This window comes from Ambystoma mexicanum, chromosome 7p (assembly GCF_040938575.1).
Source record: "Ambystoma mexicanum isolate Mex_15411 chromosome 7p, UKY_AmexF1_1, whole genome shotgun sequence".
NCBI classification, from domain to species: domain Eukaryota; kingdom Metazoa; phylum Chordata; class Amphibia; order Caudata; family Ambystomatidae; genus Ambystoma; species Ambystoma mexicanum.
The window spans coordinates 922,951,575-922,976,890 of NC_090939.1; the positions used below are offsets into that span (position 1 = coordinate 922,951,575).

General features: G+C 47.2%; 1 protein-coding gene across 1 annotated transcript in view; it reads left to right on the forward strand.

Moving 5' to 3' along the window:
* The window catches only part of DCBLD2 (discoidin, CUB and LCCL domain containing 2), a 621,557-nt gene that overhangs the window by 481,438 nt on the left and 114,803 nt on the right, over positions 1-25,316 (forward strand). Inside the window, exon 10 of the mRNA XM_069637211.1 lies at positions 5,485-5,632. Within this exon, the coding sequence (XP_069493312.1) occupies positions 5,485-5,632 (148 nt within the window). The remainder of the gene's footprint in view (positions 1-5,484; positions 5,633-25,316) is intronic.

Genomic DNA, 25,316 nt, shown 5'->3' on the forward strand with positions numbered 1-25,316 from the left:
GACTTGTCTTGGTTGCTTTTACAGAGTTGCTTGCAGCTTTGCCCCTCACAAGCCTCCCAGCTTGTGGCCCTAAAATGATTTCATTTTCTACAAAGACTTCTAAAACATTGTGCAAGACTTTTTACTTACCTTCAAGAATGTGTCAGCTCCCCTAGAGTTTGTTCAATTAACATTGGCTGTCCTGGCTCCCTGACAGACTCTTCTATCCTCTAACTTTCTGCTTTAACTATCCTTCAACAAATGTCACACATTCTATAACTTGCGTAGCTTGGAAAGGGTTAATTTACTTTGCATTGTGGGGGTTGAAAAATGTACCTGCTTAAGAATATTTATTAACCATTGTTTATTCCCTAAACCTTTCCTTTTGACACCAATTTCTGTATTGCTCTAAATATGACAATGATATATCAATGTCCACAGTGTCCTAGTTATTTGTCACCTCAGGGTGTAGGAAGTGTCTCTGTGCCATCCCAAATGGGTACCTCAGTTTCAATAAATTAGATTGTATATTTTTGTTTACATATATTGCTCCCTTCTAAAGAATGCTTATTCAAACTGGCTGTTAAATAAATACGTTAATCAAGAAACCTTGAGTGTAAGGACAATTATCACTGTGAATCTTAGTTGCAACCCTACAGCTCACATTGACCCCTCCTGAGATAAGTCTTGCTGCTCAGTCACTCTACCAGCTTGTGTTGTACATGCTTATACCAAAGGTTGGGTTAGCTATTGCCAAGAGGACAAGGCTGGTGCAGTCTCCCACACGGTACTGCGTACAATCTTGCCCAACATTGGTGGCAGGCAGTGAGGATCTATTGTAGATTTGTTACATTGAGCATTTGCTTTGCTTTTTGTTCAACTAAAGACTGATGAGCGGGACATTTCAAGATGGAAACCAAACTATTGGCGGCAGCTGTTCAGGAGAAGACGTTGCAGCTCCCTCACAGGCTTGTAGAAGCTGGAGGCAGTGGAAAGCAGGTGGCAAAGCTATACCGCGTATGCGCCAACTGGACCAAAGACTCCACACAGAGCCAGTGAGTCAGCCCAAGCAAAATGGGGACACAATGTATTTCTTTACGGTACTAAAACTAACAACGTGAAAACATTTGGATTTGTACTTCAGTATAGTGCAGACAGCTTTAGGATTTACAACCTTCATAGGTCTGCATTAATTTGCATCAAGCATTGTAGATCGCTTAAATAAGTTAATTGTGTCAATTCCTCTATAAATGGAGGTATAGAGCTTTGACAGAGTTAGGCATTCAGGTGGAAGGGAGCAAAGCACGTTCCCTGGATGCCCGGCCGCAAACTCACTGGGTGCGATTGTTAGGCACCATGGGGACATACTGTGGTCTTGTAACAGAGTGGGTGGCATATAGCAGGGCCTTTGGTGTGAAGTCTTGTGGGTTATTGCTGGGATGATGCCTTGGCTAGGATGTCGTGTTGAAAAGCCATGACTTTAGCCTTGGCTTGAAAGATGGGATTGCTGGTCTTTTATATATGAACCGTCTCCACTGGCATTGAGATTCCTGTATTTAAATAGGGGTAGCCTTGCTGTAATTTTCTCTGAACAACTTCAGGCGAAGTTGAACCGATGTGAAGCCCTTCCCAGTTTTGAGAATTAATTGGTTTCTTTTACCACCTCACGGGCAAACCATACCCCTTTCCGTGCTGTACCATCTTCCTAGACCACATGGCTCTATCCCTTCCATCTAGTGAGATTAAGTCTGTTATTAGACGGCAAGAACTTGTTGTTCTAGACCTGCATTTGTAAATGGAAAACATCGATCAAAGGCTGACTGTCTAAAATGCCCTTGCTATCCTAGAAGACAATTTAAAGAATTAGGTGAAGGCTCTACACTGGAGGCAAGGCACCCTTTGGATAGTCTTTTTGGTGCAGGTGACTCAATAGAAGTAATTACACCTCTCTTGCTCTTCTGGTCAGGCCATAGGTTTTTGTAATGTTTTGAAAAAACAGATGGCCCTATGGGTTGGACCTCTCGATCCTCAGCTAGGCAACCACATTGGTTGAAATTGGTGACGCATGAATTGTTAGAACCTATCTTCCCTCCTCCCCCCCACTCCCCTAAACCGCTAAAGGTTGTTTGGTCCTGGACATGCTTTAAAATGGTTTAACCCAGAACAAGCAGAAGCCAAGAAATGGAGTAAAGAAATTGCAAGGAAAGCAGGGATGTCATTTAGGGGTGACCAGGGAGCGCAACTGCGACCCCTGATGTCTCCCTTGCTTCCCCTGTGATCTCTCTGGCTACCCCTAAACAAAAAAGGATTTATGCAAGCTCCTGGGCTGTGGCCAGCGCCATGCAACTCTTTCCTTCTGGGGTGCTGGCTTTCTTGTTCAGGCCTCTTAAAAAGAAAACAAAAAAGAACAGGGGTTTCTAACACTTTCAGCAGTGACCCTAAATAAGAAGGAAGAGGAATACCAAATAGTGTGTCTTTCTGGAATTCTATACAATAATTGCTAGACTTATTAATGTATATTTCAGGCACATTTCAGGGGGTGAGCCACTTACTTAGTCTGTTCTTAAACACCTCAACTCAGCCATTCATCCTTCTGAGGTCGATAAATGAGTATGAACGCAGGTTGGGGGATATTGTATGTATGTTTATTCTATATAGAGTGCTTAAGTGCTACATAATAACAAATCCTTAACATTTGGCCATGGATGTCTGCTTGCATTCACAGTAATTTGGTAATATGGTCCTATACGCACTGATCTTAATGATGCATATGGCGATCCATTCTTATATGAAATGTTTATCACATTAAAGTGATATCGTAACTCTATTTTTCGTAGTGTACTTAGGAGCTATGTGATGCCACTTCCTATTTTGTCAAGGGGTGGAAAGTCGTGTTCATCACTTCCCGCGATATCACTTCGGGGTAGGGTCAAATGACATCTCTTCATGTGATCTCATCAGAGGTTAAGGGTCGCGTGATGTTGCTTCCGCTACCCCTGGCATTTTGGTGAAATGAAGTCCCTGAAGGAAGGTTGGTGCCAACACTATCAACAGGAATATAAATTAAATTAATCCTACTGAGAGGTACAAAAATATGTTGCATTCCTTTTTTCTGTAATTTACGAACCTTGCTGCCTCAGGCGATGATGAACAGCAGTGGTAACCAGTTGATGACCTGGAGAGAGGCACAACATAAGTCACAAGAATCTTTAGATAATATGCAGGTATTTGTACATATACCACATAGTATTACTTTATGAATTTAAATAGTTTGTGAACCATGGTGCACCACCATGTACATGAGCGGCTGCTAGGGAGGGACCCGTGATAGTGGCCCACATTAGAAATATAATGGGGTGATGTCCCAGCTCTTTTCGAATTACTCTACAACAAAAGATTTTCTGTAATTGAAACTGGAGGTGCTCACATTCAAACGATCCTACAGAGCCAAGAATGAGATGAGCTAAACAACAAATGTGGTCACACTGCTTGCGCAGTCTGAACAATTTCTGCACACTTCCCTAAAATATGCCAGTCAAGCAAGTCATTACTTATCGTTAATAACAAGTTTTGTGTAATACTACAATTATTTGATAGCTGGATTTGTTAATCAATTTGTCACATTTAAAACATGGACTTTACAATTCTTGATTAGCAGATTCTTTACATAACTTTACTCACAACAAAAACAGAGTGCAATATAAATCAGTGTTTTGATGACCAGCTAGATCAGTTGTGCTGTCTGATTAGTTTCCAGTTTAAAACTCCTCTTTAGAGACTGTCATCTCTACAAAGAAAAATATAAATTTTGCACGCTATTTTAATTCTTCCGATACATTAGTGATTTACAAGTGCATTCAGATAGACAAACTTCAAATCTAAGATAAAGTTGTGGTTCTAAAAACCACTGCTTAGCCAAGTGTAGTCACGAAATGAAAGTAACCAAAGAACACATTTTCTAATTTACTGTCACACTTAAAAATGGAATGTCCTATTTCACGCAAATCGCCATGGAAAAGACCTTCCACTGCCATAACCACTCATGTAAACTCTGTAGAGTCAACAAAAATATCGAGATCCGCCTTCACCCTTTCACAATATACTTGGGCAATATGCTCCGAGATGGTGGGCCATTACTGCATCAGGCGCCCGGGGCCGATATACTAGGGCCTTAACGAAGGCCCCGGGGGCATTACCTTATGCGGCAATGACCCGCAGTCTCGGGGCATATTGCCATTAGGACCCCAGCCTGTTTGACCGGGGTACTAATATTTTTTTATTTTTTTTTTGGCTGCGAGACGCATTGCGTTTCGCAGCCGAAGGAAAAGTACAAAAAAATGCCCACTGCGAACAGAAAACGTAGTCCATTTTCTCTTACCTTGGCGGCCATAGTAAACAAAGAAAATGGCCACCATGGAAGAGGAGTCTCTTCTCCCTTTCCATGGCACCCATCGAAGTAATTTGAAAAAAAAGTAAACAAAAATAATGGCGGCCATTGAAAGGGAGAAGGGACTACACGTAGTCCCTTCTCCCTTTCCTTGGCGGCCATTCTGGAATTAAAATGCTGTGGGAGCGACCTGCACGCCGTTGTGTGCTCCGGATTACCATGCAGTAAGGCTCGGAATGCAGCCAACCACAGGTAAGTCTTTTTCTTCACTTTTCTGCGCCGGGTACTAATGTCCAATAACATACTGTCCCAAAACATCAGCGTACCTCACATAAAGTAACCATTGCGCTCAAGACTTCATAGCCTGGATAAAAGAACATGCGCAAATGCCAATCTCTATCACGCTCTTGTATGGCCACTGGACATTAAGGGTAAAGTGAAATTCACTGCAACTTAACCTAATAATTATTCACCTGTGTCTACCGATACAATTGAGGTTTCAAACCGCTGAGCCACACTGCTCCTTAAAAATGATGTCCAGTGTCACATGGACAAAGCTACTATAAAGGTAGACCACATACTTCGAATGGTAGTTTCTGACCTATCGCGATTCGGAACTGGGAGAAGCTGATGTTTTGACGTTTATTTTTTCAAGTTCTTTGCTCATTTCTTTGGGAACGGGGTGGGGGGGTGGAGTCCTTCTGACTGTATCTGGAATCATCAGCTTGCTTTTCCTCTGCTGTAGGCAATTCTGAATCGTGCTTGTATCTCTGTGCAATGAGTGGTTCTGTGCAATTCTCACTCACTGGTGCCTCTGGGGAAATTCTCCCATTATGACAATTGAGTGCGGCCCCATGCTTGGAGTGAGTGTTTTGGGTAAATAAACCATTGGCACTGTATTATCTCTAAAATGCTGCCTAAAAGAGGGTCTAATTATGGATTTGGTGTGATGAGCCTACCCAAGACAGCAGGATGATGAAGCCAAGTGAAAGGGCAAATTGATAGGCTATTGGCCTCATGCACGTGAAGGTGTGCAGTGTGTTGAGAGGTGCAAGAAAAGACACTCGTGCAGAATAAAAAATGGTCATGCCAATAAATTTTGTTTTTCTTTTCTCTAGCTATTTCAGGGCAACACCAACTATTACCAGGAAGTGCGCAATAATTTCATTCCACCCATTACGGCACGCTTTGTGAGAATTAATCCATTGCAATGGCATCAGAAAATCGCTATGAAGGTGGAGCTTTTAGGATGCCAGTATAACAAAGGTGAGTAACAAAATGACTGATAACTGCACCACTTAGTGTATGGCTGTCATACATTCATAGAAACCAATCCAAACCAAGGAAAGGAGTGACAGAATTAAGTGAATTGAATAGTGTAGAATTTGATCTGTAGGCAAAATCAACTTCAGATGTGTTTTGAACCCAATGCTAACATATTTGACGGTGGTGTTTGTTTAATGGCTTTATAATGACAAATCTTTGCTAATTGATTTTGCTGGTTGGAAGTGCTGCCAAGTTTGAAGTTTGTGTGATAAGTACATGTTTACAGTATCCTTGTATGTGACACGTCCATGTCTTTTGTGTCGCACTTCTTCAGAAGCTGACAAAATGTGCCCTTTAATATGAACTATTTTAGAAATTAACTTCTTCATTGATACAATCGTCTAGAATATGCCCCCAAAAAAGTGTGGCACACCAAAAATTCTTTAAAGTATGCTTTTTACACCTGAATGAGGCATGCACACTGGACAACTTCTGTCCAACGTAACACACAGACTTATCTGCCACACGTGCACATTAATGGACTTTCTTTGTTGTGCAAACACACAGACCCCTAATCGCTTACACGCCCACGCACAGACACTCCCTCCCTCTCCTTTGATGGCCCTTATCTCTCTCTTGCACTCACACAAAGTAGATTTTCTGTTGCCCTTACTTAAATATCCTGCAACGTACATCAGGGATATATATATCCTAGTCAATCTCTTGCCTAATACATGCACCTTGAATTATTAACATCCCACCTACACACCCACGTGCTTCTCCTACCCAACTTGTTCACACAGGCTGTTCTTTCCGCATACACAGCCAATGACCACGGACTACTTGTACCAATAAAGCACACCATGGACAATCAGCTGCCACATATGTATTTTTGTTTCCCTTTTCATTCCTACAGGAGTGCTGAGGGACATCTGCCCAAAATGCACATATTTGCATCAAATGACTTTGCTATAACTGCTTGAACGACATCCTTGCTTTGTCTTTTGTGTGCGTTTGTCCTCTTTACCTACATAGACGCTTTATTTTTCATTCCACTTATATTACCCTCATTCCGTCCCTCATTCTTTCTTGTTCTTTGAGGCATCTTTCCTTTTCCGATCTGACACTTCTCTTGCTCTGCTATATCCTCTGATCTTCCCCTCTTTGCTCTTGCTCATTACTTGTCCTGTGTGCTGTTTATTTCTTCTCTCATCTTTCTCTTCCTTAGTCCTTTATTCTGTACAATGCAAGCTACCGATTTCTCCTCCCTTTCTTACTTGACTTCCTCTTAATTCTCTCCTGTGTTCTGTCCTCCTTTTGTCCCCTTGATACTATGATCTCTGCTGTCTATCACTTTTCTTTGCCTCAGTATTTTATCTTTCAAGTAAATCTTTAAAGTCTCCTTTCCATTGTCTCTTTATTTTCTGCTTTTTCTCTCCAGTCTCTAGTATTTCTCTTGCCAAACTTCTTTTCTGAATGGGCTCTCTTCGGCCTGCTTTCTCTGGCTCTTTCTCCAATCTCTACTATTCTCGATTTGTTCATCCCTCCTATGTGCCGACGCTACTTGCTTCTCCAATTTCTCCACATCCATCTTTCTGTGCAAGGGAATAGGGGTGCCAGATGAAGGCCGTGTGCTTGACCTACAATCCTCAGCCCCTTGACTTGGCCCAGCAATAGCACCCTCATGGCGGCAGCCTAAAACAATGAGTCTGACGGTGCAGTGAGTGAGATGACCACTGGAAGTGAAGGTCAGAAAGTGACGGCTTTTGAGGTCCAGATGAAGGCTTTGAAGCGACACCATGAAACCAGAAACACTGATGTCTGTTTTGAGTGAGCATGAGCTATAAATTAAGGTTGAACTGGATCTCCCAGCCCTTTAAGATGAGATCGCAATACCCTTGAGATAGATAGGAATGCAGAATTGTATTCAAACATCAATAATCGAAACAACTCATTTGGAAAAAGGATAACTGTTTTAATATTCATTATCTAAAACAGGGAGTACAAGAGACATCAGCAGATCTCTCCACGATCTCAAAGCATTTCATAAATCACATTTTTATAGTAAATCATCATTAAAGCAATTAACCTACGTATTTACTAATGTAATCCTACATGGGAAAACTTAAAAACGTATGGGTGAATGTGATGGGGTCTAAACGGATCATCTAGGTATACGGTCCATGCTCGTTTGGGTAGTGAAATAAAGTGGTTTGCTCCTTAACATCAGGTGGGGCAACTAAGCCCTTACCCAAGATATGTCACTATGAACGTCACTAAATATACAACGTCTAATTGGCTACACAACTATAGTACTCTTGATCATGCGATCCTCATTGGTTACTTTTTAACCTCCGGCAGTACCCTCCCAACCTACGTTAGCAGCACGCATGCTGAGCGTCCGGGTGCGGATAAGCTAGTCTTAACCCTAGCTTCCCACCAATTAACATATCCATCCATCATCACCTCAGTGGTCCACTGTCAATTAGTGCTTTGAACTCAGCCTTGAACATGTTCTTTGCTCATGGAAATTCAGGGGAGTGAAGGCACGCTCTGTCCTCGTGCGTAGGTGTGACCATCATGCTTGTCCAACTTCTTCTTCACACGTGACTAAAGACCACGAAATTGAGCTTTCAGTGTATTAAAACTCTATACTTTAATAGACCCCTGACGTCGTCGTCTTCTCGTCCATGCCTTCTGAACCGGAAGCTTCGTTCTTTCACATGATTTGTATCTAATGTCAGCTCACCCCAGTCTGATATGGCCTTGGCTTCTTGGCTCATCCAACCTCGCCTATCTGAGCTATCGCCTGTAATTCACTTGTCTTCTACCTGCAACAAAACGAAAAGCGGCCTGCCTTCTTTTGCTCAGCACTGCTATTGTACGTAGTGGGAACATCCATCTTTTACTGACTCCAATATATATATATATATATATATATATATATATATATATATATATATAGTTAAAAGCGCTATATAAAACTCAATAAATACAATACAAATACAATACAAATATATGTATGTACTTGTTGGTGCATGCTGCACTCTATTCACTATAAAAGCTAACCTTTAAGAATACTTAATCTGCTTGCGTTTCTTTGCCAATTTACACGTGTGAAATAACTTGATATCTTCATTAATTCTGTAGCATAAGTTTCTTCATCTTGATCCCAAGATGTCATTGATCTCGATACTTTCTTGATGCCTTATAGAATTGCCTGCATTCTCTGGTCTCTGCATCTCTTCCCTCTACACTTCAGCTTTGCATTTTTATGATATCATTTTTTTCTCTTCGTTTATCCAATTGTCCTGCTTTCTTCCAGACTATCCCTCAGACAGCCATCATACTGTCTCATATGTGGGTATGGTTGCATCAATGGAAACCTTGCTTCTAGGATTCTCCTTAATATCTGTAATTCAAGTGGCTTTGTACTTGAGTCATATTCTGGTTTCCAGCAGATAGGCAATATGGGCGAAGTGATTGAGGTTGGGGTACTTAGCTCCTTCTCTATGAGGTTATTGCCCATGTTCCACTGCTGCTCACTTCTCCACACATGCTATCAGATGGATAGAATCCTTTCTGAGCGAAAGAACTATGAGAGTTTTTTCCCCCTCGGCAGCAGCAGACCCTACACCTATCACATGTGGAGTCCCCCCACGGCTCTTGTGTCTCCCCAATTTTATACAACATATTCACCAAACCTCTCTTCGATGATTTGGACCATCTAGGTATCACCTACACTAACTATGCAGATGATACACAGATTCTCCTCCTGCTTTCTGGGGATCATAGCAAGGACAGGGAGTTGGTGAATAGAGTGTATCTTATCATTCAGGCATGGATGGCATCTCATGGTCTATGCCTGAATGATGATAAAACAGAGCTGATCGCACACAGGCCAATATCAACCAATTAGACCTTGACTACTCATCGTTCAGTATAGACGGCAATGTCATTACGGTCTCTAGGGAAGTAAAAACACTTGGTTTTTACCTTGATTCTACCATGTCATTCACTAAACAGGTCAACTCTTTAGCATCAACTACAGCCTATACCTGTAAATTAATAAGAGCAGGTAAACCCTTCTTATCCAATTATAGCTGTATGATCCTGGCGAGAGCCTTAATACTCTCCCGACTCGACTATTGTAATGCCTTTTACAGTGGTGCCAACAAAGCCATTACCCAAAGGCTTCAAACTCTACAGAATAATGCCCTTAGAGCTGCACTTGGCATAAATAAAAGGGAGCATATCTCCTCTATTAGACGCCAACATAAATGGCTTTCTACTGACAATAAAATCCATCTAAAAATGATCTCCCTGTCCCACAAAGCTCTCAATGCGGCTCCTAGCTACTTGACGGATAAAATAAAGAGAAAAATATCTAGCAGACAGACAAGAACTGTCAATTCCAATTGTCTGGTAGTACCAAGATTTAAACTCGCCAAAATTGGCGGCATCAGTTTCCCTGTGATAGCTGCCAAACTGTGGAATGCTTTGCCACATAACCTGAGAGCCGACCAACCGTTCTCACACTTCAGAAGGAACTTCATCAAACACATCAATTCTAATAACTTGTAGTCACCCTTTAGATGCCTCTATATCCTTAGCTTAACTGAATTGTATATATGCATTATCAGAAGTTATAAACCTATGCATCTTGTATATTAATCATCTTTTAACCGTTTGCCTATACCTGCATCAGTGTAAGTATGTAAAATGTACATTTCTGCACCAATATAAATTTTGTAACATTGTATATTCCAGACTCTTGTAACATTGTAAGCTTTGCATATTCTTTTCTGCCGCGCCCGGTTACCTCTGGGTCTGGCGCGCATTATAAATTAACAAACATAATCTCACCAAGATGTATAATTTAGCTTTGCATTCTGTAAGGTGGCATAGTACAACAGAAGCTTTAAGACACTTGGTAGGTCTAGTTTCTTTGGTAAAATATCAAGCATTAGCTAGTAGTTTTGGTGTTTTCTGTTCAGTGCAGTTTACCTTTACAGGCATGATGGTTGGGGGTGCAAATGGGGATTCTGAAGGGATGAAGGCGAGGATGAGGATAGAGTGAATGATGGGGTGAGCAAGGAGGATACCAGTGAGAGGTGGGCAGAAAGGTTGATCAAGCAAAAGTGCGAAAGAGAAGAAGGGAGAATGAAGAGAAGTGTGCAAGTGAAGGTGAGAGCGAGAGCAGATGTGTTGAGTGAATGCAAGGGTGCCAGTGGGAGACTGAGGGTACAAGCAAGGGAGAGATCATGTGTGGACTGAGAGCGAGGGTGTGTGAGACCACCAATTGATGTACACAGGTGGTTTGCAAAACATTCTCAGGCTGTTTCTGTCCAAAGAAAACCAATGCCTGCCTCATCCATATAGTCCGTTGTTGCCCCATAGAACACATTTTATACTGCCAATGAAGGCCAGTATTCCCACTGTAAGAACACATTTGCATTCTCCTTGTGTCCAACATATGCCAGCAAGTCACTGTACAAAGACGTTGATGCTGGCTCCCTTGAGGTTCTTGCCAGCATGGCCTGCAAGGACGTTCATGCTGTCTGTGCCTATTTATGCCAACATTGTGCAGTGAAAACCTGGTGCGGTGTGCCTGTTTCCAATACATGCCAGCATGGCACTGTAAAAAGAAAAATGTATGCTGCTGGTATGTGTTGGGTAGAATGTCCTTTATGGGTGCAATTATCCCCACTTGTGAGTCCCCCAGCAATTTTTTGTTGGACTCTTGTTTTCTATTTTTACCGGTTCTCCTGAGTGAGTGGGAAACCTTTTCTACACTCACTCAGTCTTTTACTCTACCTCTGGGAACCTTTTTAGACTCTTTTGATTGCATCTGTTTGGAGTCTTGCTTTCCTCCAACTTTTAAGGCATCTGAAATGTATTACTGCAGCATGCAGCACTTTCTGTGCAGTATAACAAACATTACCAAGGACAGGGAGCTACTTGTTATCCTACCTATGCTTTTCTTTTGTGAGATGAGCACACCCCACCTTATGTGTAATGCTGAAAAGACAAATTGTATCCCTTGTCTCACTTCTCCTGTAACTTGCTAGTTCCAGTGCCAAGTCTGAGTGGCTGGTGGCAGAGGATATGTTCTACGTCTTTTATGTTCTACGTCTTTTGTGATTTTAACACACAGGCTGTTTGTTGCAGCAAAGATAAAGGACAAATGGGTCACCATTGACATAAAATGGTACTCGTCTTTTTTAGCCAACTGACGCTGGCATGCCCTTTCTTGATCTTTCCTCTGCTAACCTGAGTGGGGGAAGTCCTGCTTACTCCTTTGTCTTCAGGCATCCATTGGGAAGCCCGGCCAGAGGCACTAGTGTGTCTGGGAGGACAGGAAGCTGGGAGGACACAGAAATCCTCAGGTCTTCGTCCTCCAGCATGTCTGCTTGGAGCCAGTTCTGACTGGATGCCTGCCTCCCTCCTTGAGATAGCCACCACCCAAAGTTTGAATGTTGCATGCATGCTGATTGGCTGGGTTCCTCCCTAAAAGGCAAGGGTCTTGATTCTGAAGCCAGAGTCGACCACTGAAAGATCCATTCTGAAGAAGAAGACATCTGCAGCTACCTCCAGCGACCACTAAGCCGACTGAGTGATGGCTGCTGCGCAAGCCCAGTCTTCTGTGCGACGGGGAAGATCCAGACCAGATGACTTCCTCCCTTGACTGGTGGGCCTAATCAGTCTCGCGACAATCTGCAGTTTACGCCATCTCAAGTGCTATGACCTTCCAGGCCTGCATGTGTAAAAATATAGCATTGTGATGTTTCCTTGCTTAGTTTCTGCATGTGGTACCCTGCTTTCAGATTCTGTTTCAAGGAGACAGTGGTACCTGTGAGGTCTGTGATCAAGTGATCGACTTTGGCCATAATGTCTTTCCGTGCAGATAGCCTAGTTGGTTGCTTGTAGGGGTGGGCGATATGTAGAGTTTTGGAGCTATATCTCATTCCTCCCCTACACCTCTGCCTGCAAAAAGGGATTGCTGTGAGCATCATCTAGTAACAGAACAGAAGGACCCTGACCTGACTACGAGGCCTGAGAAACAACAGGGGCTAGAACTGCAGTAACATTGAGAAGGTAAGCCCTCCTGAGCTTGGTTCCCCCTTTGCAGAGAAAAAGCAGTTCCACAACAGGATCGATTTGTGTGTCAACATGTTTCTTACATTGCGCAGGGGCTCCCAGGCCGTTTGAGCCACTGAGGCCTTTTTGTCATTCCTGCCGACTTTATTCACGACCTGCCTGTTTGCCCATTTGAAAATGGCTGCCTTCTTTGCCACCACCCACGGATGCCTGGGCCTTATTATTCAGCAGCTGTGATTGGCAGCAGATCGAGACGACCTGGCCAATCTCGGGAGCCGGCAGGCGAATGCCGGCTCCCACCCAAGGCCCACTTCTAAGTCCCTGTCCAAGCCTGTCTGAGCGTGAAGGAGTTTACGGAACACATTGATGGTGTCCAAATCTAAAGATACTTCCTCTTACCCTGGTAAGCAGCGATGTGACATTGATACTGCCACTTTCCTTTCACTCCCTGCGGACACTGCTCCTGCCCTTCTTACTGTTAACTTTCCTGCATCTAGCATCAACAACACTATCTGCATTCACGCACTATAAAGTCAGCTCCGACAATGTTGTCACAACTCCTCCTCCAAATATAGAGATGACTGGATGCCTTGTATAAAATCGAATCTAGGTACACCCTCCATCTGTGCAGCCACTCTCCATATTGAAACATTTTTACGGCTCTGAAAAAATCAATTTTAGACACATTTACTGTCTGCTCTTGGCATGTTACATTTTCACTCCCAAGTCTGTAATTCGCAGTCAGTTGACTTTATACTATGCTCGTCTCACAACCCTCCTGCCTTCTCACCTTGGCACCTGTCACAGGAGTCGGTAATATCCTCTTCCTCGAAAGAAGATTCCGTCTCTCCACCCTCCCCAACCTCCTCACCTTCGTCCTTCCTCTTGGGCCTCCTTTTCTCCCGGCTTCCGAGTCTCTGCTTTTTTTTTGTGTAAGTATGGACGTCCACGGAAGGACGCCACCGTATAAATGGGGTGATGGGCGATCCTCCGGGAACGTCAAAAGAGGGGAAAAAGCCGGCGGCACAAAAAACCCCTATGATATTTTCACAAGGCGGTTGCGGAGCAGTCTTAGGTAAGCAGGAAGGCAAGATGATGTAAGTAGAGGCTGATGGCAGTTGCAAGGCAGACAGAGGTCTGGTACACAGGCTGGTTGGTGAGTACAAGGCGAAGGCCAAAAGGCAGTCCAAAAGGCAGGCAGAGGTCTGATACACAGGCTGGTTGGTGAGTACAAGGCGAATGGCAAAAGGCAGGCAGAGGTCTGGTACACAGGCTGGTTGGTGAGTACAAGGCGAATGGCAAAAGGCAGTCCAAAAGGCAGGCTGAGGTCTGGTACACAGGCTGAATTGGAGAGTACAAGGAGAAAAGCTAAAAGGCAGAAACGGGCGGAAAAGAGAGGCGGGGAAGGACAAAGAAACCGGACAGACCGGGAAAGAAGCAGAGCGAGGAGGGGCGAGAGCACAGAAGAGAGGGGCGAGCGGGCGAAGCAAAAGAGAGTACTCTAGGAAATCACGGGAAGAGAGGAAGGAGAAAACTAGGACGCGGGGGACCGAAAGGAGGAGGAGAACGAGAGCGTCAGCAACACAGGCTAGGAAATAGGCAACGCACCCGTAACCGGGTAGTGACTGTACAAGTACCTTTGGTTACGTGCGCGAAAACAAAAAGATCTAGACCTGTAGGTACCGCAAAGGGAAGACGTGATGGAACATGCTATGGCGGACCGTAGCGCCAGAGGTTCCAAACCCGCCACCTTCCCCGAGGCATGACCGTATTCCCCCTCCTAAAGTGCACCCCACTGGGCTTGCCTGGATGATAGTAATGAAACTTGTGTACCAAGAGAGGAGCATTAATATGAGATTTAGGTTCCCAGGAATTTTCTGACCAGGGATATCCTTTCCACCGTACAAGATGCTCCAATGTACCCCTACGATATTTTGAGTCGCAGATCTGAGCGACTTCGTCCTGAGTGGAATTTGTGGGCAAGGTAGGTTTCTTAGGATTGCGAGACCATTTATCCTCTTGAAAGGGCTTCAATTGAGAAGTATGAAATACAGGATGTATTCTCCGGAGACCTGCAGGAAGCTGTAACCGAAAGGTCACTGGATTAATTTCATGTGTGATCTTATATGGTCCTATAAACCCAGGGGACAGCTTGGAGGAGCGTACCCATCGGGGTAAATATTTCGTGGACAGCATAACCCGGGATCCCACTTCCCACCCTGGGACCGGTCTGCGGTGTTTGTCGGCTTGTGTCTTGTAGCAGTCTCGTGCCTCACAGAGGCTCTTCCTAGCTTTCTCATGGACCTCCCGAAGAAGTGTGAGGGAAGAATCAACAGAGGGTATGTTGGTTGGTATGTCAGAAAGGGGTAAAATAGAAGGTGGGTGATAGCCATAAGTGCAGAAAAAAGGGCTGATACCAACAGCAGAGTGAATAGAGTTGTTATAAGAGAACTCGGCCATAGGTAGTAGTGAGACCCAATTGTCCTGTTGTAGGTTTGCAAAACATCGCAGATACTGCTCAATGGTACTATTAAGTCGTTCGGTCTATCCATTGGATTGTGGGTGAAACCCAGATGTCAAAGCTCTCTCCACACACAACTTTTCGCAGAAGTCCCTCCAAAACCGGGAAGTGTATTGGCTACCCCAGTCTGAGATAATTTTTGTGGGTATCCTGTGAAGACGAAACACATCTTTAAGAAACACTTCCGCCATTTCGGCTGCGGAGGGAACCCCAGGCAAGGGGGAGAAATGAGCCAGTTTAGAGAATGAATCTACCACAACCATGATACATGTACATCCTTGGGATCGGGGTAAATCGACAATGAAATCGGTCGAGACCGTACTCCAGGGACTCGCACGAACCGCACAGGGTTCTAATAACCCCACCGGTTTTTGATTTGATACCTTGTTGTGAAGGCAGACTGCACAGGACTGTACATACTGGTCGATGTCTTTTCTCATGCCAGGCCAGTAGAAGTGTCTTTGTAGGTACTCTAAGGTGCCCTTGCTGCCTCTGTGACCTGCTATCTTTGAATCATGACACCAAGCCAAGGCCGTCTTCCTTAAAGCCTGTGTGGGTAGATATAGCTTGCCTTTTACCAGATAGAGACCATCCCTGATGTGATATACGGTGTGTTTGTGATGTCTTTCCGAGTAAGGAGGAGTTTGCCAAAAAGCCTAGTTAGCTAATTGCGCTTTCCAAATAGTCTCTTGTGCACATGTGTTGTGCTAAAAGACACATGCTCTACCGCATTGGTTGTTGCATGTGTTAGCTGTCATCCAGATGAAAAATGAACATTAGTTTTAATAGGTTTTCTCTGGATGAACAGGTGCAGGTTAAAATTGAAATTGAAACAGCAATGAAGAATTTTTCTTCAGCTTTATTCTCTCTGAAGATAATTACAGGGAAGACCCCTGAATATTTAGGCAGGGGGTCCTACATCCGAACGAGCATAACCTGTGTAGTTCATATTGTACACTAGGTGTGGTCGTTCTCTAGCCTAAATATTCAGGGGTCTTCCCTGTAATTATCTTCAGAGAGAATAAAGCTGAAGAAAAATTCTTCATTGCTGTTTCAATTTGCTCCATAGACCAAATGGAGTTCTAAAGGCCGTCTTCCACTCGTCTCCTGTCTGAATTCGGAGCAGATGATATGCGTTCCGTAAGTCGAGTTTGGTGAACACGGTAGCTCCTTGGACTGCATGAATAATTTCTATTATCAGAGGCATGGGATAACAGTCTTTAATTGTCACTTTATTCAAGCCCCTGAACTCTATACAAGTTCGTAGTTCCTGTGACTCTTTTTTTAGGAATAAAGAATAGTGAGGCCCCAGCCGGAGACTTCGAGGGTCTAATCAGTCCGTTGGTTAGGTTGTTATCCAGGTACTCTCTGAGATAACACTTTTCATCCCCAAACAGAGGAAACATTCGACAAAAGGGCACGAGCTCCTAGAGTGAGGTCGATGCAGCAGTCTTCCAGTCGGTGAGGAGGTAGCTCTATAAGAATCTTCTCAGTCACTACCTCAGTAAACTCCTTAAGGTGGTGTGGCAAGCAATGAACAGATCTAGGTTCACAGCTACTTGCTGTCTTCAGAGTTTCAAATTTGGGCTCCGGTAGACATTCCGCCTTACAGAATTTTGAATGGAAGCTTAGTAGATTCTTAGCCCAGTCAATGTTGGGGTTGTGTTTCCGTAACCAACCTATCCTGAGGATGAGAGGGAAGTGGGCTGCGCGGATGATGTCAAAGACAATCCTTTCGGAATGTTGCTGTATTGACATAAGTTCTTCTGTGGTGTGGGTTATGCCGGAACTTAAGGGTTTGCCGTCGATGCCTTCCACCTTCTGGTCTTCTTGTTTAGCGATACGGGTTGGACCTTTTTGTTCCACAATCGAGTAAAGCTTGAGACTTTACCTCGGTGCCCCCCAGTTGTAGGGTCACTGTGAGAACCATGAGATGAGAGTCTTCGGTTATCTCCGGGGAGGACACCGAAAGGGTGGCGTAAGGACTTGGGATGGCCCCTCGGAAGTGAGTCCTAACACTTACCGAGGGCGATCGTTTCCCGAACGTCTGGGAGGGACTTTTGGGCAGTCCCTTAACAAATGAGTGGATTCCCCACAATACATACAAACATCCCTGCGTCTTACGTTCTTCCGGTTTAAGAGGGGCCCGAGTGGTCCCGATTTGCATCGGTTCTTCTTTACTTTGTCGTGAGGGAGGCAAAGAAGCAGAAGGAAGGGCTTCCAGAGTAGGAGGACGTTCCATCAGTTGGAAGTCTATACGGAGGGTAGCAGTGATAAGATCAGCAAAGGTTGTTGGTCGAGCTATCCGGGCCAGCTCGTCCTCGAGATCTTCCCTCAGACCGCATCGAAAGATGGCATACTGCGCTTGCTCTTGCCATCCTGGCTTCAGCTGCTACTTGTTTAAAGGTGGTTATATATGTCAGTAGATCGGAGTTACCGTGACGGATGTCTAGAAGGTCTTCAGACGCTAAGTAAGTACTTTCTGTACGCAAAAAGGTTTGTTGCAAGAGGGTTTTGAAGGCACTGTAATCTTGTAAGACTGGATTGGTTTGATTCACTAGAGGTGTGGCCCATGCCAAAGCGTTACCAGTCATGTGGGTAATCATAAACTCCACTTTGGCGTGATCTGAAGCAAAGGTTTGGGCATGAAATGAAAAATGAAGGTTGTATGCATCCAAAAGCTCTTTAACCCTCTTTGGTGAACCATCGATTTTGCCCGAAACCAAAGGGAGTGGCGGTAGATCCGTTGAAGGTCGTTCTCTCTCAGTCATTCGTTGTTGTAAAGCAGTGTTAGCGGTCTTGAGATTCTGTACTTCTAAGTTCAGACTCTGTACTTCTGCTACGAGTTCCTGAACCTGTTGTGATGTTGCAATGCTGGTATCTGGGCGTTGCAAACTGTCACAGGAGTCTGTAATATCCTCTTCCTCGAAAGAAGATTCCGTCTCTCCACCCTCCCCAACCTCCTCACCTTCGTCCTTCCTCTTGGGCCTCCTTTTCTCCCAACTTCCGAGTCTCTCCTTTTTTTTGTGTAGGTATGGACGTCCACGGAAGGACGCCACCATGCAACCGTATAGGTGGGGCGATGGGCGATCCTCCGGGAACGTCAACAGAGGCGAAAAAGCCGGCAGCACAAAAAACCCCAATGAGATTTTCACAAGGCGGTTGCGGAGCAGTCTTAGGTAAGCAGGAAGGCAAGATGATGTAAGTCGAGGCTGATGGCAGTTGCAAGGCAGACAGAGGTTTGGTACACAGGCTGGTTGGTGAGTACAAGGCGAATTGCAAAAGGCAGGCAGAGGTCTGGTACACAGGCTGGTTGGTGAGTACAAGGCGAATGGCAAAAGGCAGTCCAAAAGGCAGTCTGAGGTCTGGTACAACGGCTGAATTGGAGAGTACAAGGAGAAAAGCTAAAAGGCAGAACGGGCGGAAAAGAGAGGCGGGGAAGGACAAAGTAATCGGAAAGACAGCGAAAGAAACAGAGCGAGGAGGAGAGAGAGCACAGAAGAGAGAGGGGCGAGCGGGCGAAAGCAAAAGAGAGAGTACTCCAGGAAATCACAGGAAGAGAGGAAGGACGCGGGGGACCGAACGGAGGAGGAGAACGAGAGCGACAGCAACACAGGCTAGGAACTAGGCAACGTTGCAACGCACCTGTAACCCGGAAGTGACTGTAAAAGTACCTTCGGTTACGTCCGCGAAACAAAAAGATCTAGACTTGTACGTGCCGCAAAGGGAAGACGTGTTGGAACGTGCTATGGCGGACCGTAGCGCCAGCGGTTCCAAACCCGCCACCTTCCCCGAGGCATGACAGCACCTAACATCGCCAACCTCCTGCCCATAAGTGTCACTCGCAACCAACCTACTATGACCTGTCGGCCCTCTGCTGTAACTGTACTCACTTTCTACTTAACTATTACGACCTAGCTGCATTTGGTTGCAAGTATAATTTGGATTCTAACATCTTTGCATCTTGCTGCCCAGTACTCAATTATGCATCCCAATACCTCTGTACCCATCCTGACCAGCACACTACACTGAATTTGCACACTATTTCCATGCTTCCATTTACCATACCCATCTCTATACCTGATGTAGCCTTCTGTACCATGAGGCCTGGCTTGCCAGCTTGTACACCTACCCGATTATGCCTACTGCTTGCATACCTGATGAAGCCTCCGTACCATGAGGCCTGGCTTGCCAGTTTGTACACCTACCTGATTATGCCTACCATTTGTATGCCTGCTGCATCCACCCCGTTCCATGAGGCGTTGCTTCGCTCGACTATGCTCTACAAGAACACCTTGTATGTTGCAACCTGTATTATTTATCCTGCTCTTTGAAGAAGGTTCACTGGCACTCAATGTAACTAGTGCCCTAATGCCAGAGGGTTTGGTGCACTGCTAAAAATAAAATAAAAAATTAATAAAATATTTTCAAAAGCGATTTAGGATTAGACAATCTCGTGAACATCGAGATTTGTATATTTCTCCAGCATGGGTCTGGCATGGATTCACATGCTCATGAATATTCCCCGTCGTCAGGCTGGGAATCCTCGGTAAAGAAAAAAATCAGTTTCAATTTTATTTCTGAACTGTCTTTCTACTAATAACCAATCGCTGGTCTCTGGGTCATACTGCCCCCAGCCAATGACTGCCCTCTACCTAAGCCCCTCCTCTGGCAGCCATCTTCAGATATTTACCACACGTTCAAGTGTTGGGAGTCCTCGTGCTGTAGCTCTCGAGCTTTTACTGCATTTTGTGTTTTTTCGAAGAGTTTACTCTTATATTTTCAGTCAATCGAGCCTCAAGCTCCACCGATTCTACTTCCGATCAACGGGGACCCGTTTCCGGAATTTACTACGCCCCTCACGGGCAACATTTTCGTCGAGTTTTCCACTTCTCTGAGGATTCCAGAAGATCTTTGAGGCCTACCCCGCGTGGACATGGCCCAGGACAAAGGAAGCCTGACGCCTGTTGTGGATCCAAGCTGTTCAGGAGCTGCCCTGGATGCGGACTACAGAACGTCTTTAAGGAGGATGAACACTCTCGGTGCCTCTACTGCCTTCACAATGACAAATAGCACGTGGAGAAGGACTGTGTGTTTTGTAAGAACATGTCCGAACGCACAATGAGGGATCTTCGTACTCAACTCACCAACTGGCTGGAGGGGAAGAGCCCAGCAGCAGGTGCGAAGAAGAAATCCGAGTGCTCTTCTAAGACCTTGGAGGGCGCTCCGGCGACGGGGGCCCAACAAAAGGCAATGCACCACCAGTCCGCAGGCCCCCGGGAGCGCCGATCGGTCGGGCACCTCGGGTGCCAGGCAGGGCGCAGTATCAGGCGCCATCAACATGAGCCAACGCTCTGGCTTGGTGAAGAGGAAGTCGGAGAACCCCAGGTAAGCTTTGGGAGAAGCCCCGGTCGATCTCGACGGAGACAGCCGAGGGGAGCGAGGCGGCGACCCTCCCCCCAAGGTGAAGGCCTCAGGCACGCCCAAGGCTGTGAAGGCCCTGATTCAACCGGCTAAGGCCTCGATTTAAGGAGTCGTCGTGGCCCTGGCGAAACCTACGGAGGCTTCCCCAGTGGAGATTGCTTCAGGGGCTAGAGTTTCCCTGCCACCCCGGAGGGAATCTTCTTTTCTGCCTATCGAGAAGACCCCTGTGAAACCCCAGCAAGAAAAAGAGGGGGGGCACGGTAGCCATAACTGAAACGGATACCGCCTCTGAGGATGAGTTGGCTAGCGTCCAAAGGTTCCGGGACAAGAAGTCCGAGGAATCCAGGGCCCACAGGAAGGATACAACGAGGCTGACGAAGAGAGCAAAGGGGGAGCCGACGAGGAAGATGGGGTTGCGGAGGGCCCCACGCCGCAGCCGTCGGCCCTGTTGCAGCCGGTGCCCAGATCAGGGGACAATTCAGGAGCTATCTTGATGGCCATACAGGCCCTGTGTACGGAGATAAGGACAAGGATGCCCTTACTCCCCACCGACTACCCAGCGGAGTCTGGATCGTCGGGGAGCCCACCTAACAAACGTAGACGAGTCTATCCTCCTCCCTTTCAGCCTTCACGCCCATCCCCTCCTCCGAGGGATGAACCGGGAATGTTGACGACGGGGACAGAGCTCCCATCACCACCCCATCGCACCTTCCCTCCAAACCCCCAGACGAAATTGGCTCCTTCCACGCAATGATCACCAGGGCATCTGAGCTCTTACAGCTCTGCCCCGAAGAACAGAAGGAGGGCTTCCTCTACCAACGACGGGAGGCCAAGAGGAAGACGGTCCTCTCAGTCCCTTTACTGGACGACATCTGGGACGAGGGGCTGGCGCTCCTCAAGAACCCGTCCAGGCTCCTGCTAAGAGAGACCAGTACGAGAAGAAGTACCGGGTCCCGGACTACGCCCCTATGTGCCTCAGTGCACAGCTGTCCCCAGATTCAGTGGTCTCCGCGGCGGCCAAGACTAAATCGGCGGGGCTGACAGCCTCAACTTCCACACCCCCCCCCCCGGACCGTGAGGGAAAGAAGCTGGACGCCATGGGACGACGGGTCATCTCGTCGGCGGTGATGACTATTAAAGCGGCCAACACCCTCGCGATCGTGGCTCGCTACGACGGGGAGCTTTGGTTCAAGATCGCTCCCCTCCTGGACTTCCTCCCGGATGACAAGAGGGCTGAGGCCCTGGAAATCCTACAGGAAGGGGAGGTGGCTTTGGACCGATGTCCGCCAGGACGTGCAGACCAGGGTTCTGGACATTCCCTTCGACGGGAACAACCTGTTCGGCAAGACAGTTGACAAGTCACTGCAGGCCATCAAGGCGGACACCGAGATGGCTCGGGGTTTGGGTGTTCTACAACGACGACGGCCGTCCTTTCGGAGCTCTGGAGGCAAGCAAGGTGCCTCCAAAGGATTCGGCGGCGGCTCCTCGTCGTACTGCCAAGCGGCCCGCTCTTCGTCACAGGCAGCCTACAGAGGACTCGGCAAGACAGGAGGATCTCGTCATCGAGGCCAAGGCGGCAAGGCCGTGGTGAAACAGGACTGAACCGGCCGTGGCGTCGGGCCCCCACCCGAGCACCCCAGTGGGAGGCCGGCTGGCGAGTTTCATCAGCGTGTTGAAATCCATCTCCACCGACCATTGGGTGCTAGATGCCCTGGCCTGCGGGCACACTCTGGCGTTTCAAAGAAGGTGTCCCCATATTCCACCCGTGGCCTGGGAGGAAAACCACATCCCACAACTACTTCTGGAGGTACGAGCGATGCTAAGGAAAGGAGCCATAGAACTCACCCCAAAGGGGCTCCAGGGCTCCGTAGTGTACTCACGGTGCTTCCTAGTCCTGAAGAAGATCCACGGTTGGCGACCCATCCTGGACCTTCGTCATCTAAACAAGTACATCAAGTGCCAGAAATTGCGGATGGTCACCCTCCAGCGCACGTGATGGGACAGCTGGAGGAAGGCGACTTCCTGGCGTTGCTGGATTTGGAGGATGCCTACTTCCACATCCCCATTCTAAAAGGATATCGAAAATTCTTACGATTTGTGGTCCAAGGGCGACACTATCAGTTCAAGGCCCTTCCCTTCGGATTGAAGTCTGCGCCCAGGGTGTTCACCAAGTGCCCAGCACCAGTGGCGGCACGGCTGCACCTGCAGGGGATCCACGTCTACCCCTACCTGGATGATTGGCTCATCCGAGCAAAATCAAGGGAACTCGCCGTCGACCACACAGCAAAGACCGTCCAACTGCTCACGGATCTGGGATTCTCTATCAACTTCCACGAAATCCCACTTGGTACCGTCGCAAGACGCCCTGTTCCTGGGAGCCAGACTCGACACAGTAGTGCTATTGGCTTCGCCATCAGAGGAAAGGACGAAGGCCATCCTGGGCAAGGTACAATGGCTGTTGACCATGGACATGGCCAGGGTGAGGTCCATCAAGTTCATACTCGGCATGATGTCATCATGCATCTACCTCGTGCGCCTATGCAGGTTGCGGATGAGACCACTGCGGGAGTTCCTCGACTTGCTCGTTGGATGCAAACGGCGGGCAGCTTCGAAGACAGGATCTCACTCAACGAGACTTTCCGCCAAGCGATCCGGTGGATGGGGCACCCGCGTGCATCTAGCGACGGGCATGGACTTCCCCGGCACATCAGGAAACGGTGACGACGGGCGCCTCCCTGGAGGGATGGGACGCACACACTGGAGATCTCCACGCAAGAGGCCTTTGGCTCCCGGAGGAGAGCTCACTACACATTAATGTCCTGGAGCTCCGAGCCGTGTTCTGGGCCCTCAGGTCGTTCCTTCCGTCCCTCAAGGGCAAAGTGGTAAGGATCTTCACCGACAACACCACCACGATGTTCTACATCCGGAAACAGGGGGGTACCAGATCCCCCTGCCCTATCCAAGGAAGCGCAGGATCTGTGGCACTGGGCCGTCGCTCAAGGGATGTTCCTGCTACCCTTCCATCTGGCAGGAATAAAGAACACCATTGCCGATTCACTCAGAAGGGAGCTGCGCTTGTGCCAAGAGTGGGAGCTGCAGCAGAATCAAGTGGATCTCCTATTCCGACGATGGGGCAATCCCCAGATCTACCTATTCGCGACTGCGACGAACGCCAAGAACCGGAGGTTCTCCAGCAGGTTTCTCCAGCCGGGGAGCATGGCCGATGCCTTCTCATTCCCCTGGGACGACCTATACCTGTATGCGTTCCCGCCGTTGCTGATGTGACTCATCAGTCAACTCAGACGGTCCCGGTGCAGGATGATCCTCGTCTCACCGGCGTGGCCGAGGCAGATCTGGTTCCCGGACCTTCTGGACATGTCAGCGTCCCCCCCGGTCAGACTACCGACAGACGCAGATCTTCTCGCCGGGGAAGGAGGTGCCATCCTCCACCACGACCCAGGATCTCTGAACCTGCAGGCCTGGCTCCTGCAGCACTAGAGTTTGGAGACTACGATATCCCGGAAGACTGCAAGGAGGTGCTCGCAAAGGCCAGGGCGTCCTCGACTCTCAAGTGCTATGGACACAAATAGAAGAGGTTCTCTGTCTTGTGCCGTGCACAGAAGATTAACCCTCTGCCGATTACGGCCCCCCAAGTGCTGCCGTACTTGCTGTCGCTGGCCAATGCGGGCTGGCACATGCCTCCATCAAGATCCATCTGGCGGTTATCTCCCGCTACACCAGCACTCCGGGGCGGTCATCTCTATGGTTTCTTCACCTGGTGAAGGAGTTCATGAAAGGACTGTTCCAATCGTTCCCACCGGTGAAGGCTCTGGCCCCGGCGTGGGAGCTCAACGTGGTGCTGACCAGGCTCATGGGGCCGCCATTCGAGCCGCTGCATTCGGCACCGTTGAAGTTCCTGTCGTAGAAGACGGCGTTTTTTGTGGCCATCACCTCCGCACGACGAGTGGGAGAGATCCAGGCCCTCTCCTGTAAACCTCCATACCTGACATTCCACAAGACGATGGTAGTGCTGAGGACGCACCCCTCCTTCATGCCCAAGGTGCCGTCGGACTTCCATCTCAACAAGCCCTTGGTGTTACCTGTTTTCCTTCCGTCGCCTTCATCGCAGGCTGAGAGCACTTTGCACTCACTGGATGTGGCTAGGGGTGTCACGGTATTAGTTTTATGACGGTACGATAACTTTCTTGCCAAATGACGGTATATCATGGTTATCGCGGTATAGCAGGTGGAGTTAACTAATCTTAACAAATATTTTCTAAAAGGTCATAAATTGACAGATTTATTATCACAAACAAAACCAGGCACCCAGGGCCAGAATTGGGCTTTTCAACATACTTTCCACTGAAATGCCTTGCTTCCACCAAACACACGTGTGGAGAGGGGGGGTGGTCCTGCTGCAACTGGCAAAGCAAGCTGATTAGCTTTTCTTAAGTGGTCATTTAGGCTTTTTGCTCCCCCACTGGCTACTGGTGAAGATGAACATGTTGCCATCTTGATAACCTGCATGCCACAGATCAATGGAGGCTGATGGTAGTATACGCTTGTGCACATACACACGCACTCTCTCTTTACGTTACAGCCTTTAGTTTACTTGCGGGCCAAAAGGTGTTCAGTAAT